The following is a 19,722-nucleotide window of genomic DNA, read 5'->3' on the forward strand; positions in this document are numbered from 1 at the left end:
TGTAGCTCAAGTGGTAGAGCGCTCGCCTTGAGCTGAAGAGCTGAGGGACAGCGCCCAGGCCCAGAGTTCAAGCCCCACAACCGACAAAAAAAAAAAAAGATTGGTTACTTGAAATGCCTAAGCAATACCAACCACTGTAAAAACTGACAGGAGGTAAAAGAAGTAGCAGATGCAAGGGCTGTGAACGGTTGGTGGATGTAGGTCACATGATATTTATAATGCAGAATGTGGAGCTATTCTACCACAGGCTCCCCAATCAGTGCCAGGCACAGCTAAGGCCTGAGCAGACCTGGTACAGAGATGGAGGATAATATTTTTTTCTCACAATGAGGTTGTTCTGGCATATACTTAATCATGAGGAGCATGACATTAGGATCTTCTCCATGACAGTGTTCTCAAATGGCCATATTTGAGGATTTCTTGTAGTAACCATGCAACAGGGGCTCAGTCCCAGAAATTCTGATTCATTGGTGTAGTGTGTAGTCTTAACTTAACCAAGTAATTGTAAAATTGTTAAGACTCATTATTAGGAAGGTCAATTAAGCCAAACAAGTCAACATGCAGAGATCATCTCTGCTATAGTTGACCAAGATCTTTGGGAAGAAGCTGGATAAAATATGACAGGCGACCCAGATGACAGTATTTCCTTTCTTTGCTCTAGATCACAGTCTGATTGTGGGTATCACTTGGGGAACATGTAATCAAATTCAAGAAGGCGAGCTTTTTCTATAGACCCAAGTTTCCCGAGGTCAATTAGATAGCTTTTAATAATTTCTCCCGCACTAGTGTTGTATTGCTGGACCCAAGAGCTCCAATCCTTTCTAGGGTAGCTTCAAAAGTCATTTCAAATTCACTTAAAAGATAATCACAATGAAATGTGTGACTGAGACTTTGAAGTTGGGGCAAAGGGAAAAACAGTTGGAAGAGAACAATGACAAGAGAACTGAGCTTGAAGTACTCTGGGAATTTTGGTTCTAAGGAATTATCTAGCTCTAATGTCCCTATGTCAGAGCAGCAATCCATTGCAAAGAAGGTTTGTGATGTAGTACTAAAAGTTTGACTCGTTTTCAAAGTGCCTTCTTTGTATTGTTACAAAGCCTTATAACTTACTGGGAGCAAAGCAATAAGAGAAAGAAAACCTACCAGTGCATCAGCCTTATGCTTCAGCTTCTTAGCTTCTTGCATGTAATAGTCAGCATTGTGAACCCTAAACAAACAAAACAAGCTCTTTTTGAAAACCAATGTTTTGTCTTTTCATGAAGAAACTGAGTAGTTACATACATTTTTACTATAAACTCATTCCTGCATAAAGCCTTGGGAAAGGCAGCGTAGTGCTGTCATTCATACCATACACAAACTGGAAATAATACTATAAATGAAATCTGAAGTATATAATGGCCCATTGGGATACATAAACACATCCCCTAAACTCAGTCATTACAATTTACCAAAGAGATCACATAAAACCTAGCTATCAATATATGTCTGCCTGAGGACATGAAGAAGAAAAGATAAAAAAAATAATAATCTAAGAGTAAGCACCCATCTTTGGAAGTAATAACAAACCCCAGAATGAAAACAGGCAAAGATATTTGTTGGAGACAGAAATGTATGTAGAGGAGGATATACTTTGAAAGTTATATAGCTGATGGTAGGGTCGTATGTGAGGAGACACGTACATGCATAGAGCTGGCAAAGCCACTTTGCCCCACCCCAAGTCATCATTCCCAATCCGTGTCTATAATAAGGTAAGGACAACATACGAGTCATCAAAAGTGAGCTTGGGTCTCCGGACATTAGTACTGCTGCTGGATAGGAGGGGCAGGGCTGCCCAGGACGTCATCTCCAGGTGACTGCTATCCATAAGGCCAGTAGTGATAGTAGAGGTGATGGTGGAAATAGTGGTGGTGGTAGTTGTGGTGGTGGATGTGGCAGTGGCGGTAGCAGTAGCAGTGACAGTGGCAGTGACAATGGCAGTAGCAGTAACAGTGGCAATAGCAGTATTGGTGACAGTAACGGTGGCAGAGGCAGTCTTTTTTGGAGTGTCTATCTCCTGGGGAAAAAGGAGGACAAGAAGGTTCTATTAGGTCCAGTTGTTTAGAACATCTCTTCCAAAAACACTTTGAATGTCAAGTATAGTACCAAGCAAGACAAGAAAATTATTTATTTATTTAATTAATTTTCTTTTTTGTTGGTCATCAGGCTTGAACTCTGAGCTTGGGCGATGGTCCCTCAGCTCTTCAGCTCAAGGCAAGTGCTCTACCACTCGAGCCATAGAGCCAGTTCTGGTTTTATGAGTGGTTTATTAGAGATAAAAGTCTCATGGACTTTCCTGCCTGGGCTGGCTTTGAACCTCGATCCTCAGATTCCAGCCTCCTGAGTAGCTAGGATTACAGGCAGTAGTCACTGAAGCCTGGCTAAGAAAAGAAATTTAAAACAAAACAATACACAGCACTAGAGGCTGAATGCAGTAAATGAGCGGCTTTTGTTCTATGATAACATGAAACACCAAATCAGTCAGGTGCCAGGATTACATTGACCTTCTGTTACATTTAGACAACAATAATATCAAAGGTATTAATCTAGAAGAAAATGTCAGTGGACAGAGAAAAAGAATATAAAGAAGAGGAGAGAAGGAGGAAGAGGATGAGGAGATAAATAGTAGTAGTAGACAGACAGAAACATAGATGATAGGTAGGTAGGTAGGTAGGTAGGTAGGTAGATAGATAGATAGATAGATAGATAGATAGATAGATAGATAGATAGATAGATAGATAGATGGATAGATAGATAGATAGATGATAGATAGATAGACAGATAGATGGATCAACAGACAGAGACACTTTATAATTCTATTGTACATATTTTTGTAAGAGAACAAGGCCAGAAACTTTCTCTAGGATAAAGCAAGTACCCAAAGCACTCAAATATGGGCCATGAAAATGCCAGAACACCAGGTATCAGTACCCTAGTGGACAGGCGGCTGAAACAACCCTTTTGTTCCTATGAACCCCTTGATTGATTTCTGGGTAACTGAATGATACGTAACTGTGTCTCCTTTTGAAGACTTGGGATGTTAAAACCTCAATTTCCCCAGGTGAAATATGAAGTGGATAACAAACTCATGAGGACTTCACTTTGAACTGTCATTGCCTCAGAGAGAGTGGGATCCATGAGAGGTAGGTAATAAGATCTGCAATTTATGTGGCAGCATCTTGTTACAGATCACATGACATGCTCCCATGACAGACTCCACCTTCCTCAACTGGCAACTGTGCAACAACCTGACAATATTTCCCATGGTGCCTTTTTATCTTTCTGCTCTTCTAAGTTGCTATCTCCCTAAGACTGGTATGCTCCAATGTTCATTCCTCAGATTTCTTCTTTCCTGTGTTTGTCAATCCTGTATGTATTGCCATAGATTCAACAACAGGCAAAAAAGTCACATATAGAATTTTGACATTTGCGTTCTTCATGAACCTTTGAACCCGCAGCAAGCACTTCTGAATCATTCTACAAGATGTCCATATTTTTCTAGAACAAACTTGAGAGTTAAAACAGTACCATTTTTCTGTTGATCGTCACCCCCGTCACCGCTGTCAGCAAGCCTGGTATCCTCTATGTGACTAACGAGTTACCAAATATGTTTGGCATGATGCCACAGAGAACTACTATTGATCTCAGACTAGGGCATGCCTGGTAAGTAAGGACTTTCTACCCTGTCTTCTGTCTGGACTACCTACCAGCCTGAGCTTCCTAAACAAAGCTGTGTGTCACTCTAATTAAGGAATCAGTGTATATTCAAGTGTATACTCAAGGCTGAGCACCTGTGCTAGCTTCAAAGCTCTCTCTAACATGGTTTTAGCTTCTTACCTAAACTCTAACTTCTCCCTTCCACAGATCTTGATTTCAACGAAAATGACCACCCTCCTGCTTTCTTCACTTTCTTGATTTGGTTCATGAAGACTCTTAGATCCAAAAGCCTTGCCTTCATTTCTTTGTATTTTGTATTGTTGCATTGTAATAATTTGCTCCATTATTTTCATTTATAAAGTATTAAAATTGTGGTAAGTAAACAATATCACAAAATTTTCCATGTCAGTCAGTTGTAACTGCACAGTAAAGAAGTTTTAAGCACATTGTTATTGTTGTGCTACCAATTCCCCAAAGTCTTTTGCAACTTGCAAAAGTGTGTATGCATTAAAGAACAGCTCTCCTTTCCCCACTTAGCCCTAAACAACCTGTCGACTTCTGTCTGTATAAATGTGAGAACTCTTGGGATCTTAGCGAGTTTTAATAGCAATATTTGTCATTTGATGTCTGGCTTATTTTACTGTGCATGTTGTAGTGTAGCTGATGTTAGGATTTCCTTGCTTTTTAAGATTGTATAATGTTCCATCATGTGAATTAACCACATTGTGTTTATCCACTTCCCTTCATATCTATTAAGGCTTAGCTTAACAAATGACTATTCCAATAAAAACATCTGTTTGCCTACATATTAAAATGTTCTTTAATTCTCCTTGTGCTATTCACAGACCTATCTCTATTCCTTTCCTAAGACACCTTTTACTCTACTACTTTGAGCACCTCGGGTTGGTAACTGTCTCTGAATTAGGGCTTGCCCCTCCACCCATTGTCCACTGCTCTTAGCATATACTACATGCGTTTGGACGCACAGACACACAGGCACAGACACAGACACAGACACAGACATAGACACACAGACACACAGACAGACACACACACACACACACACACACACACACACACACACACACACATATATATATGAACACTTGCCTTAGTCAAAGAATCACTTTAAAGGAATACTTTTCTATTTTTATAGTATTGGAGATTGAACTCCAAGCTTCAAGTTGGGTATGCAAGTACTCTAGTATGTGAGCCATGTCCCAAGCTTTATTGCATCATTTGGTTTGTTTTTCAGATAGGGTATTACACTAAGTTTTTCTGGGCTGGCTCAACCCACAAGGCAACTCTTACTTCTGTTCTCCAAATAGTTGAGCTAACAGATGTGTATGACCATGCCTGTCCTGACAGAGAATTGGTATTTTTCCACTTGATCCTCAACTTTATGCTAATAATTCTTACTGCCTAGATCATACTAAGATAAATGTGCAAAGAGGGCTTACACACACAGATTATTGTAATGAATATGGAGAAAACAGTTTAAAGATCATCATAGATTTTATTCAATCTAAACATGTAGGGTAATGAGAGCCATAAAAAAACTCATGCAAGCTCCTTGTGTCTACTCTCAGAGACAAAGTGGGCTAACCCCACTGTTTGGTATAAGCCCTAACACAGTGCTACAAGGATATGTGATAGGAACCTTGAAATACCACATTGTTCATAGACATTATATTGAGGTTGGCTTTGAAAGATCTGTTTGTAAATGCCTACATATAGTCTAGCAAATTATAAAAACTGCCTTCATTTTACACACACACACACAGACACACACACACACACTAAAGTTAATGAGCAAGCATAGTCATATTTATCACATTTCCCCAGTTAACTTTTAGCTCTTGTGTAATTGACTACAAATTCTTGTCAGCAGTATTATTGTCATAATAACAACCTGTATTATTTAAGGACATTTAATTATCTGTAGTAAAATACTAGTCATTATTATTTATAATATGTAACTCTTTGTGACAATATGATAGGCACTATTCAAAAACAATTTCTGACCTGCATTACATACCCCCAAAAAACTTGTAGCAGAAGTGTGCATCAATTAGGGTTCATAATATTAATTATATTCAGTATTAAAAATAAGATATGCAGTGTAATTACTGTTTAGAATAAGTAGGTTCATAATTTCCAACATTATGGAGTCAACATCTTTAAATGTGTGTGAAAATATGGAAAATTATAGCTCTGTACTAGCTTTTTATATTGGTAATAAAATTTACCTCAATGTGCATGTCATCTCGGATGATGGAGGACTGTGTATACTGGTGTTTTAAAATATATACAAAGACTTTCATAAATAGTTAGATGAGCACTTTTGATTTAGAAACTAAAATATTGATACCAGAACTGTGAAAACTTACTGATATTTACTCCTATTACATTTAAAGAAGTCTAAGTGTACATGCAAAAACACACACATGCACACATCTACACACCTACATTTACATTGAAAGATGACATACACAAGTATATAGATACATACTTTTATAATGGAAAATACATATATTCTTCACTGACATTATTACTTATCGTTTCAACAGTTCATGTACATAGATACCTCAGAGGAGTTAAAAGTCATTGCATGTGGGGTGTGAAAAATAAGAACTTTCAGTGATCTATGTGAACTAACTACTAGTGTACAAAGTCTAAAGGACTATGTAGTCTTTTAGGTGAGGTTGGAATCATTGCTGTGTGCTTTGAGAAATGGATTTCACTGTTTAAATTCTATTCTGTTTAGTAACTACTTTTAAAAACACAATTCAGTTTGGCAAAGGTAAATTGTAGAACACCAAAACTTGGAGTTCTTACTCCAGTTCAATGACATTGAGAAATCCCATTCCACCTATTTCCAGTCACTAAATGACTGGTCCCTACTACAGTCCAGAGGCTAAACTCTATTATGGAAGTGTCTTTTCCACCCCTAAGGTATGAAAATATTATACCAAACACATCCATGAAAAATATAAAAAATAATATGGAATAAAATATTTAAACTTAATTGGAATAATTAAAATTTGAAGTGCATATGTTTACACACACACACAGACACACACACACACACACACACAAATGCACACACTTTTTTCCCCCTTTTGCCGTTTTCTCCCTGACCCTTTCCACATTTCCTATGATAAAGGTAGAGAAGCTGAGTTAATTTCTTTCTGAGAGTTATTTTTTTTAATGTGGTTGCTAGAGTTTGGACCTCTTACTTGCTAGGCAAGTGCTTGAACCATGCCACCAGCTCTGCTACTTGACGATTATAATATGTGCTCCAAGACACTTACATTTACAGATATTCCTTTGAAAGTAGCACAGAATTTGCCTTCATTCCGCTTAGGTTTTGTAGAGGTGATCTGTCCAGTCATGGAGATGTTTTTGTCTAGACTGAAGAGACCATTATTGCCACTGACATTTCTGCGACGTGGAGGGTCCTCTGGCAGTGGGGAAAGTGGAGGAGGGAAAAGCTTTTCTTCTTTTCTTCTATTTGCTCTTCTAGAATTATTTCTGTGGAAACAAAATGTGCAGGGTGTTGTGAAGTCTCATATTGGCTTTATTCAGTTTGTGTGCCAGTCCCAGGGCTTGAACTCAGGGCCTAAGTATTGTTCCTGAGCATTTGTTTTTTTGCTCAAAGCTAGCACTCTACCACTTGAGCTCTACTTCCTTATCTTGCTTTATTTTGATTTTTTTCTCATGAGTCTAGTATTTTCAGCTGAAGTGATTTGTTAAATTGATTATCCTTTACCTATGAGAGGTATATAAATATTCATTGATAGATAGATGCATATACCTGTATCCAAGAATAAACACATGTCTTGGAAGCAGAATTCTATGACAAATGGGAATGTCTAATGGAGTGTGCTACAGTGTGATATTTGCAACCTATCAACATTACTGTTAATTAGATTTTTATAGAAAATACAATGCAGACTTCAATCCCATCATTTTTCACGATGTTTCCTACTTTATTTTTCTCTAGGACCTAACTGAAGAAGAACGTGATAAATGGTACAGTGAACAATAAATGGAAGGGTATTTTATTAAATATTATACAACTCGTGGGTGGAGATGGGAGGGAGGGAACCGGGAGAGAGTGAGGGAACAGATGACACTGTATGAAAGGAAATGTGCTCATTACATGAATCATGTAATTGTAATTCCTCTGTACACCACCTCTATAACAACAATAAGGTAAATTAATAAAAATAAATATTATGCTTTCATACTATTTAAAATAAATTGCACTCTAAACACTACTGTAAACATTGAAAAATATGTGTATATAAGGTTATATCCGCATAATGAAATCCAATGAAAGCTGCAGAGGGAAAGGAAGAATGGGAGAAACGAAGTACTGGAAGGGCTTACTCAAGAGCAATGTATACACCTGTGAAATGCCATGGGAAAAAAACTTCGTACAATTAATACATGCTAGATAAATAAGGAAATAAATGTAGCTCTACCCTAATGCCAAGGAATAATGAGTTCTTTTATAAAACTTAAATATATTCTTTGGATACATTGACATAAGACATTTATGATCTTAAATGTACACCCATGTTTTCGAATTAATTTATTTGCTCATTAGATGGGCACCATCAAATACACTGAGATTTCTAATAATACAGTACAACTCAGATCTTACGCAAACTGCTTAACATGGTAATTGGGTCATGGATTTTTATTTTAGTTACTGTCTTAGGCTAATCAATGAAGACTACTTGGATTTTAATCTTGTTTTCGACACCTAATATTGCACTGTGCAGCCATTTACTCTCCATGATTATTGACTACGATTTTTCAATAGCCAATTAAGTCAACAAGAATTTATGTTTTCCTCTTGGTCAATTTCAGTCATTGCATAGATATATAGATTTACCATATCTCAAAGCAACAAATCAAAGATGAACAAGCGTTCAAGTGGTCTGATTTCCTAAAAAAGACGTCATTTCAGTTTCCTTGTTCCACTTCTACTATGATCCACAAATTTGCTGTACTAGTCTGTGTCATCTTCTCCAACCTTTGTTTCATTGAAGTGCCTCTGTGTTATTTTATTGTCATGATACGAAATGTTTCCAAACAATTCAGTGTTTTTAATTGATCAAAATTGGAATAAAATACTTTCCAAGTGTTTTCAAATTGTTTTGAAATAAGAGAACATTTCAAAACTGTACTGATGCCTGATAAAAATGATACTAAATACACACACACACACACACACACACACACACACACACACACAGGGTCTCCTAACCTTTGGGGATTTATATACACACATGTGGATCGTTGTCATGGCAGTAGTTGCATGGGTTCATTCTTTATAACCATTCCTCCACAACTTGAGCTAGCTCAAGTAGAAGGTAATAGGACCTTCCAAGGCAAACAGCTGGTCCTGAGAGGCAATTGACTTACCATGTGCTCCTACAGTCACAGCTTTTCCATCTGTCACTGACCTGACCAATGGGGACCTAGTGCATTCTGTGCAGTAGGTATCAATGTTTTAGTTCCCTTACCATCTGCTTGATAATGACCTGGAACTCTGGAGCCTTTCAGGACTTCCTTGACAAAAGACACACAAGGAGAATATTCTAAAGAGCACTCTCACTATTATAGATTCCAACTACAAGAACACCTTTTATATGTGTGTATGTCTTTAAATATGACAGAGGAACACATCTGAGAAATACTTTAACCAATGCCAGTAAGCCCCTTATAGGTTCTACTGTTTGGTCAAGCCAAAAAGAAGTGGAGAAACTCAGCACAGCTTTTCAGCTGGACAATGGGAAACTTCATCTGTCAATTAAGTATAGCATCTTTGCTAGATTTAGAATATTCGTTTAGAAAAGTGAGTTGGCTCATAGCAATTTCTAATAATTTTGTGTGAAGGGCACAAAGGAGAAGACAAAGTTTGAGGAGAACAGCCCCTAGAGAATTCTCCTAAGAGATTAGTCTGATTCATTTGTCTTCAATTCCAGAGATTTGAATGTTTTTGATAAGCACAAGAATATGTTGCAGATTCTTCCTGAATGACAAATGTTCCTAGGAAAACACTGCTTTTATACCTCTTAGAAAGTAGGAAATCTGCATGAGTGTGCCTTATAATTGCCCTTTCATGAAGCTGACTACATTAACCAGATAATGACTTACATCTTTGATCATTTCTCTTCCATAAGATGGAGGAAGAACCAAATCACTAGACTGTTTAGCAAGGAGACTTGCAGTGTGACTGATGGTCAGTGCCCCATTGCCCTGAACTTTTCCTTTCCATTTCTAAGGACTTTAACTATGTGAATTGAATGTTTCAAAGCCAGAGACTACAGATGCGCATAAAAAAAAACTGCTGTACTTTAGGGTAAGGGCACCCCAAGTCTTAAATCTTCTAAAGATGGATCTAGTTGTAATTTGTCTTGTTTCTACTTGCATATAAAAACAAGTACCTGGATCACTGTAAGCTGATCACTTATGTCTGCCATCTGAGCTGTGGCAGATTGATGCCATATCACTGATGTTAAATAGTAATCTGTGAAATCGGTTGTTAGCAGAAGTTAGCCAGATTGCCTCTATGCTCTGGACTGCTAATAGACTCCAAAACTGGGCTTTGATGAGAATAATCTTTAATGTTATATGAATTTATACCAAGAGAGAATGGTTCAAGTCACTGACATGATTGGTAGTTAAGTGACATATATATGTATATATGTGTGTGTGTGTGTGTGTGTGTGTGTGTGTATAATATATATATATATATATATAAACATGACAAAAAGAACTTAATTGCAATGCTTGGTAGGAAGAGAGGGCAGAACTTCTTTGGGTAAGACTGAAGCTATTTAAATGGGGAGAAAATGAGAAGCTTTTTGTCTGACTCTGGAACCTATCATATAGAGAGAGAAGGGAGAGGATGTGCCAGCTCATGGGAGTAACATACTCCTCCCTAACAAGCTTCGCTTCATACAGAACTGTCCCAGAAGGAGCAGAATTGCACACAGCTCATTTCCCCCGTGGAGGTAAGAATGCAGTTACAGTCCTCAAGCTTTGCATTGACATTAGGTAATGACTTCCAAGCAGCAGCTGTATGATCCTCATGCTCAAAAGAAAGTTTTTGATGATGAGCAGAAGAGAACCTTGGTTCTTAGAAGTCAGAACAAGCCACGTACCAGTGGCTCATGCCTATAATCCTAGCTACTTAGGAAGCTGAGATCTGAGGATTGAGGCTGAAAGCCAGTCTAGGCAGGAAAGTCCATGAGACTCTTATCTCTTATTCACCACCAAAAATCCAGAAGTGGAGCTGTGGCTAAAGTAACAGAGATCTAGCCTTGAGAAAAACAAAAATCAAAAAAGAAATTCCTTTGAGGGACAGAGCCCAGGCCCCTGAGTTCAAGCATAGGAGTGGTTACACATATATGTAAAAAGTCAGAACACTCTTACAGAGAAATCATATAAAGGCACGGCAAACTCACTCTCTAGCATGGGGAGGCTTGTGGGATGGGGCTGGTGAGATGCAGGGGGGGAGCAGGCAGATAGTAGTGGTGTCCTCCAGGCGTTGCTTCTTCTCAGGGATTTTCTCCACGACTTCTGCTGGCTTTGACAGGAAAACACATTCACAGAGCTTAAAATACTTGGCACATCCAGACAAGAGTGTTTCATACATTAATGACATCAACAAAAGAGATCATTTGCTTCTGTTTTAACTTCTACCTTAGGTAGAGGAGTTAAATATGCACCTTTGATCAGACAGGAAACCAGTCAGCATTGCCTAGTCTAGTCTTATCAGAAAGTTGGTGTTTAAGAATGTTGAACTAATGTGAATCTCTCATTGAAGGTGGAGTGGCAAGGGAATCTCAAAACCAAAGTAAAGCTGTAATTTTCAGATACTTCTCTCATCAACAGTGTTCTTACAAATGAACAGTTTAAAACCTAACACAACTCTTAACCTGGTATCATCCCTGTCTACACAGCATAGGGTTTATGGGGGAATATATAAAAATTTTTTTCCAAAATCAACAGCATGGATGGAAATGAACCACGTGCAAAAAGCATGTCTCTAGCTATATGCATGTATTGGTTCTGAAGACACACTTTTGTAAATCCCTGGTTGTAACGTGAACCAGTCGCAGTGCAAGGATGCCAGATCCCTTGCTCTCTATTTTAAAATCTTGGTCCACAACTCAAGAGATAATACTAGTATGCTCCTTTGTCTTAGTGTACCCATGTTAGTGGACTTGCTTCCTGTTTTCTAGCACTCTCCTGTCTCATAGCACTCTCTAGTCGCCTGGTCCTATATTAAAACTTAAATGAAGACAAATCATTCTTGTAGTGTCTTAATAGGTCAGTATAGGGTTTAGGTGAGTTGCTCTTAGCTGAGAAACCGAGCCATTTCTAGCCATACTCAATTGTCCCCTGGAAAGAAGAAACAGAGAAAGGATTAGGAATTGCCTGTGTACCACCATGACTACTATTGACGCTAAGATTACCTGAATGTCACTACAAAACAATGTTATTCTAAAAATAAAATAAACCTACCCAAAGGTCTAGAAATAAATCAGAATGATCATTTGCCATAAACTGATTTCTCTGGACATATTCAATAGAAAGGGCTATTATTATTTTTTTCCTTCTGCCTTTACCTCTTAGCTCTGAAATTCAGCCCAAACTGTGTATAGGTAAGATTTTAACCAGGCATTTCAATGATAAAAATCATGGATTCTAGAAGACCTGATAGAATCCAAGACACCCTAAGGAAAGCTGGTTTCTAAGTGTGTTAACATTAGTGTAGAGAAATGAATAGGCCTAAAGAAACACTGCACATTGTGGGCACAAAGGTGAGTGACTACAGAACAATGATACACAATTCCATGATGGCAAGAGCAGCTTAAGGAAATAATTCCAGGGGATTCATGTCATACTCATATTCTTCTTTCCTATTGATTGTTCCTAGCCTTTTATATATGGTTTTATATCTATATATATATATATACATTACTGCACTTCTTGTGGTAAACATCATTTCTTTCACTAAGGTCTAAAATCCACTGCCTCTTGCCTCATTGAAATGAGACTCAAGGTCAAGTTAGACAGAAAACAGCAACTGTTCATGATCCCTTGGTAAGTCCCAATGGACAACTTACCTTGTGCTTACGCTTGCCCTTAATGGCAGGTTTGTCCACAGCTGTGGCAGCTGTTTGACGCTTGGGTTTCGAGGCAGTCTCCTTGTGGTCTGGCTTGGTGGGTGTGGCTGAGAGTGAGTTGTGGCCAGGTACTCTAGAAAGTAAGTCAAGGTCAATTTTCACCCAGAGGTTTTTCAGGTTCTCATGATCTCGAAGAGGGGACAGAAGCTCAGTTTGCATGGCCGGAATGGGCGAGAAAGCTGGCTCTTCATTATTGATGGATGGGTTATTGTTGCTGCTGCTGATCAAGCTGCTGAGAGATAGGTTGGCAGCAGAGGTCTCCTTGGATTTGGCATTATTAGTTGCAGGAATGATGCAGGGAGGCAGGACTTTGATCTGCAGGGTTTCTTCTTGGTCTGTGTTGGAATCAGATGTAGATGAATCTGATTCAATGAATTCCCGGGACTTTGGCACGATCTTGCTTGGCCCTCTATACTTCTTCTTCTCAGCAGCCAAGGGGATGTGAGCCCTTGGTTCTTTCCTCGGGACTGGTTTGTGGGCAGTGGCTTTGTTACGGCTTCTGGGCGGATCAGGAAGCTCCACGCTCTCTTTTTCTTTGGGAGTGCTGCTGGTAATATTTGGTTTCGGCCAGGTAAACTCCTCAATGCTGGTGTTTTTCTCAACCTTTTTGGGCTGTTTCTTCCCAATTGTCCTTTGAGAAGCTGTGTCAATAGTGGTCGATAACTTATGCTTCAGAGCTTTTGATTCTGGAGTTTTCTGGGTGGGCCGTGGACGGGCTTTCTCCCTAATGAGACTGAGGAGAGGCCGTTCTTTGGGTTCAGGCAAGACCTGGCGGGGGTTTGACTTCCCTTTGATCTGGACTTCCATTGGTTGTATGATTGGAGGAGGCAGGGAAATAGTCTCCATGGGTGTTTCATTTTGGCCACAAATAAATGACTTGTTCTGGGATGTTACTTTGTTAAGCCATTTATCCAGCTGCCACTTGTTGGTGGAGGGTGGTTCAGGCTACAGATTGAGAAACAGCCACAACAATTAATTTCACACTTGGGAAGAATATACAAGTATTCTCAATACAGAGACTATTTGCTAATAAAATCTTTAGGTGTGAACTAACCATATTACACATAGATAACCACCAGTGCTCAGACACATGTACCCTACTTACAACAAAATTATTGAATTGAGCTTCACTGGTATCTTGGCAGACACAAACCAGCCAGACACAAAGCAATTGATATAAACTAATTTCCCATCTTTTTATGAAAATATTTTCCACTCTGGCTAAGAAGCAAATAAGTATTCATAGAGAGTTGTTTCAGAGAGCAGACAGCAATGCTGCAAAGAAACCTTGTTCTCCAAATCCTTTGAAACATCATCACTCAACCTCTCACCACGAGGCACTGGCAATGTTCTCTGATCCTGAAAAGAAATCTAAGTGTGCCTCAAGTATAATTCAAAGGGAAAGAGCCAAAGTACCAGTAGTTTCTGTTGGATGCTGTAATTCAATGAAAACAGCACAAGTTCTTTGTGTTTTTACTGAAGGATGAAAAGGTTTGACTCCTGCTGCCCCAACCCACAGCATTTTCCACACCATACAGGAATAACCAATTTATGGAGACATGCATGCAGACCATCAGTATCCATTGTTAAGCCATGGAAATGACACCTCCAATTCTCCTTCTTGATTCTCAACTCTGAATTCTGCCATTTGAACTAAAAGAGCCATCATTTTTATTAGAAATGCTCTTCCTTTAAAGGCCATCAGCTAAAGCTTATGGCACCAACCAATAGAGAATAAGAGAATTTTAAACACTTGAGTAGATGTGAGATTCTAACCTGCACAGGGAAATGGCAGATAAGAAGCAAAGAAATCATATCAGCTACAACACAAGGACCCGAGTTTCAGTGTTGACTCTACTATGATGTCTCTGTGACATGTTGAGGAATTTTTTTAAGCTTCTCAGAAATGTATATTCTTGATCTATGAAGTAGAGACCATATTAACCAGTACCTTACAGGTTATAAAGAAGAAATGAGAAAATATGCTTGGCATATGGACTTTGTTCAGTAACTGGTATTATTAATGGTGATAATATTATTACTGTCCCCTTTTTGATGATGGAAAACAAGAGCGTACAGTCCCATAGGCGATGGATGGACTTTCTTGCTGTCAAATTTGTAGCATTACAAGACCAGTGCAGAGAACCTGAACTCAAAGGGGAGGGGAAGGGAAAAATAATCCTTTGATTTCAGCATTATTCTTTTGGTATTTGGGAGACTGGGTTAAAAGTTTTCATGAATGATCAGTAAACATGTTTGTTACAAACTAAAATAATAACATGTCATCTCTTCACTATTCTAAGTCTTTCTTGCCTAGTGTTGATGAATTACCTTAATAATGTTAACCTAAACTTAAGGACTGACATCCCCTTGGTCAAGAGTGAATCCTGCCAGTTTTTATTTTCCGTTCTTACAGGAGAGGCTGCTCATTCAGTCATTACTATTTAGTGTTAGAGATGAAGAGGCTCAGAGTGAGTTCTATAGCAAATCAGACACACAGAAGAAAACAGACATATGTAAAAGCCTATGAAAATGTCTTAGAGAACAAAAAAATGCTATCAAATACCCAGAGATATTTCCAACATAGTTTTTTTGTTCTGAAGTAGTGACTGTGCGAAAAAGGATATGTATGTTTGTGGGTGCTGTGTAAGGCACAGAAAGATGGAGGTTGGGGCTGTGGCAACTCTACCTACCTCTGGAGTGGCCACACGAGGTGCCTCGTTGGATTCACTGTCAGTGGTGCTGCTTTCAGTGTCAGAGTCTGATTCAGAGCTGCTCTCTGACTCACTGGAGCTGCCGGATCCCCCATTGGCTGGCACTGTGGGCGGGGGCTGGAGTGTGGTCAAGGGTGGACTGGAAGAAAAATGGACATCATTTATTATGTCCTTCAAGCTCAACCTAGACAGCACAACCAGTTTAGTATAAGGGTCTAAGATGTTTGAGCTTCAAACTGAGGGGACTGCACTGGCCATTTTATGGGTGGAAATTGGAGGATCCAGAGGCCCAATTGCTTGGCTCAATGTCAAACATTGGATTAGAATCAGACAGACTTGTTACCCTCACTCTACATGAAAGCTATAAAGTGAGGTAGCAGGCCACCTTTTTGATACAGATTAGAAACAGATTCTGAGTTGTTTAATTGTTCCTTTTGCATATTCCAGTTAAGATCCTTCTATTTTCTGTTACCATTTTGTTCCAAGTCTACAGGTCTTTAAAGAGCCCGGGGGGAGAGTGGGTGGGTGGGAGATGGGAAGGAATGGGAAGGGGAAACAAAGGAGGAGCCTACAATGCTTGATAAGAAATGTACTCATTATCTTGCCCATGTAATTGTAACCCCTCTGTACGTTATTTTCACAATAAAAAAAAGAGCCTGTGATTTCAGTTAAACCTGACATAGTCTCATTTCCAAAAATGAATGAGCTCAACCCTCATTGTGATCAGCCTATCAGATAGTTGGAAAACCCAAGCTAGTACCTAGTGCAGGGTGGCCCAGGGTTCTCAAAGGACAGAGGCTGGGCTGAATACTTCACTGCCAAGATTCCAGTATTCACTAAGGGGATAAGCTGGTCCTCCATTGCTTTCAGTGAGAGGGTGTACTTCTTTGCCTACTCCACCATATTAAACTCTTGGTAAAATTCTGACCAAGGAAGTGTGATCCCAAGGGACAAGACACCTCTAATGATTGATTTTAAATTTGCAAAGCTGACCAAGCAAAGCATTTGCAAAGTGACACCATTTGCTACTCTGCCTTTATAGAGAATCAATACTCCTCCTTACCAATCATTTGTACTCTGCCCTGTAACAAATCAACCTTGGCTAGCTTAGAGCATGCTGGGGTATAGTATTGTCTTTCTGTCCTTTCGCTGATTGTCTCTTTGGACCGAGCTCTTCTTTGTTTTCTCTCAGAAATAGGGCTCAATTTTTCAGTTTTTCATACGCTATGGTGATTTGTTTGGCTCGCTCATATTACATGTCCAGAATCAAGGGCAGAAGTTTAGACAGGAGACTCAGCCCTGGCCCTGTAGGTCACCTAGTCCTATGGTTTCATCTCTAAACCTAAGACAGAGGGTCGTAAAGTAACCCCTCCATATGATTCTGGAAGCATCCATACCTCGCCTTAATCCATATAAGTTCATGCCATTATTCTATGCCCTCGACAGGGTCTCTTCTACAATATTACAGTGCTTACCAGCTAGCATGAAGTTGTATCAGCTGCTGCTTGGGAAGGAATGAAATCCCTTTGAGGTCAGCATGGACTACTTATAGTCACCATTCAGCACAGAGAGCCTTTCTATTACTTATACTTTCCATTCTTAAAGACTGGACTTTAACATCCCAGCTAGGGATTTTCTTTTCTTTTCTTTTTTCTTTTCCTTACTTTCCTTTTCTTCTTTTATTTTTGTCATGGTCCAGGGGCTTGAACTCAGGGCCTGGGCACTGTCACTCAGTATTTTTGCTCAAGGCTCACACTCTATAACTTGAACCTCAGCTCTACTGCCAGTGGTTAAGCGGAGATAAGAATCATACAGACTTTCCTGTCCAGGCTAGCTTTGAGCCATGAGACTCCTGTGATCCTCTTGTGATCCTCTGAGCTCAGCCTCCTTAGTAGCTAGGATTACAGTTGAAAGTACCCACCCTAATTTTGGCATTTTCTTTAACAGAGTCTAGGCTCATTTAAAAATGTCAGCTAAGTAAATACAATCTGCTAGTACATTCCTATACCAAATTCATCAAGTGATTATAGGAAGGCACAAGAAATAGAGAACTAGCTCTCCTGGAAACTGTGTGTGTGTGTATTTCTTCAACAATAGGGAAAGGGGAAACCTAAAATTTTTCCTTTTCTGTCTTCCATTGTAGATCTCTGTTTCAATTGCAGTAATGACTCCATATTTATGCAAAGTACCCTCTAAATCAAATCAATTGTTTTTTATCTTTAGTTACTGAAAAAAAGACTGAGAAAATATATCTAAGACTAATGCAGAGCGATCAGGCCTTCCTTAATTCCTTTGCCTTAATTCTGCCCAAACATCTGCAATACTGAAAATGCTGGGTGGTTGATTAAGGAATAAGAACTAATTTGGATCCAAATTTCTCATGTTTCAAGTATAGGCTGTTTCCTAGTATTTATGCATATCTGTGTATTAATTTCTGGCTATTGTAAGAAGCTAGGAATCCTGACCTTATCAAATTAAAATAGACTCTGGATAGATTTGGAGGTATTTATGGATAGATATTCAGTTTACTAGATTATTTTGGAGTCATCTCCATGAGAAACTAAAAGAAATCATTGAGGCAATTCTCTCAAAACAAAATGCATGGGGGTGATAAACATAAAGCACAGATGTTTACATTACTAATTCCTAAGCTAAATCTAAACAAAAGCTTCAGCGATTTTAGTGGAGAATTGTATGTGTGTGTGTGTGTGTGTGTGTGTGTGTGTGTGTGTGTGTGTGTATGAGAGAGAGAGAGAATGAGAGAGAATGTAAGTGTTCTTTACTTAAAGTCCATCTGAGGACAAATCTGTTTTGCTATTCATATTTTTAATGTGAAAAATTGATATAGTGAATGTATATATGATCTAAGAACACACTGGTAGGATCTGAGATACACCCCTCAATGAAACTTGTTAATGTTATTCCAGTAACCTTCACACTAAGAAAAATACTTAAAGTAGATATCTCATATCTGTTTTGGTCATCTTTATCATCAAACGAATCCGATGCAAACTCAGAACCAACAGTTTTCAGGAATGTTTGAATGGTTCCATTGTATTGAAGAGACGATAGGTGTAAAGAGAAACAAATGCATCCAATCTGATGCAGAATGGAAGCTACATGACCAAATCTAGGCTTGCTTCATTTGGAGGCACTTTGTGCCCACCTAAGACTATTTCCAGACACAAACATGAATACAACACTGAAACACTGTCTTAACAAACAGGATAGACACTGATAACAGAGCAGTTGTCCAAGGGTCATTTTTTTGTCTAGAATCCACTATGGAACTTGAATTGGCAGAGCACCACAATATTTCACTTTTAGTTTGTTGAACATTCTTAGCTGCTCAGATAGTTCAAGTCCAACTTTTGCTACATTTATTTCACATGTCATCAATTTATGTTTCAAATATATATTAAAGCAGTGGCGAGTGAAGCCATTCCACATGATACTTGATTCTGCTTAGTTAAAAAATAGTGTGAAATTTACATGTTCTCTGTTCACCAAAACTGTACTAAAAATTACTTCCCACTCATCATGTACTCTCACGGTTTAATAAACTTAATCTAAAGGAACACTAGTGTTAACATCAAAGATAATCAATAATACTATATATATAATATATATATATATATACTTTACTATTTTTATCTACTTTAAAGTCCAAACTATTAAAAGTCTACTCTATGACTTCACATCTAATGCAATGAAACTTCTTAAAGGACCTATATTTTAGTGATGTCAAAGTCAATTGCTCAACCTTTACAAGATCTACTTTGTTACTGTATTCATCAAAATGAGCCATCTTTGCTGAATGGTGTAAAGCCTCATACTAATTCTAATTCATTAAGTCTTCATGGCTATGAGCCAAACTAAAGGCAAAGAAGCTGGCTTAACAGGATAATGGCCTTAGGAGGAACTCAAGGCTGTGGAAGGACGTGGAGTCAGGTCACTGAGAAAGAAACTTAGGAGGCATTTAAGGTGCTTTCTGTGGACAGATTTGGCCTTCCTGTAGGGAGGTTGAGACTACTAGAGGAAAACAATCAACTTCAAGAGACAGTACAGGGCATGATAGGCTCTAGACATGATTATCTTTC

The 19,722-nt window shown here is 38.7% G+C and overlaps 1 protein-coding gene across 3 annotated transcripts in view; it reads right to left on the reverse strand.

The window, feature by feature from the left end:
* Positions 1–19,722, reverse strand: part of Aff2 (AF4/FMR2 family, member 2) — a 474,899-nt gene that overhangs the window by 24,847 nt on the left and 430,330 nt on the right. For all 3 annotated transcript variants that reach the window (XM_013025945.1, XM_013025946.1, XM_013025944.1), the window contains 6 exons: positions 15,602–15,761; positions 12,849–13,853; positions 11,181–11,302; positions 7,008–7,227; positions 1,764–2,053; positions 1,144–1,207 (listed from right to left, as the gene is read on the reverse strand). In XM_013025945.1, the coding sequence (XP_012881399.1) occupies positions 1,144–1,207; positions 1,764–2,053; positions 7,008–7,227; positions 11,181–11,302; positions 12,849–13,853; positions 15,602–15,761 (1,861 nt within the window). The remainder of the gene's footprint in view (positions 1–1,143; positions 1,208–1,763; positions 2,054–7,007; positions 7,228–11,180; positions 11,303–12,848; positions 13,854–15,601; positions 15,762–19,722) is intronic.

Source organism: Dipodomys ordii, unplaced genomic scaffold, assembly GCF_000151885.1.
Source record: "Dipodomys ordii isolate 6190 unplaced genomic scaffold, Dord_2.0 Scaffold89, whole genome shotgun sequence".
Taxonomy (NCBI): domain Eukaryota; kingdom Metazoa; phylum Chordata; class Mammalia; order Rodentia; family Heteromyidae; genus Dipodomys; species Dipodomys ordii.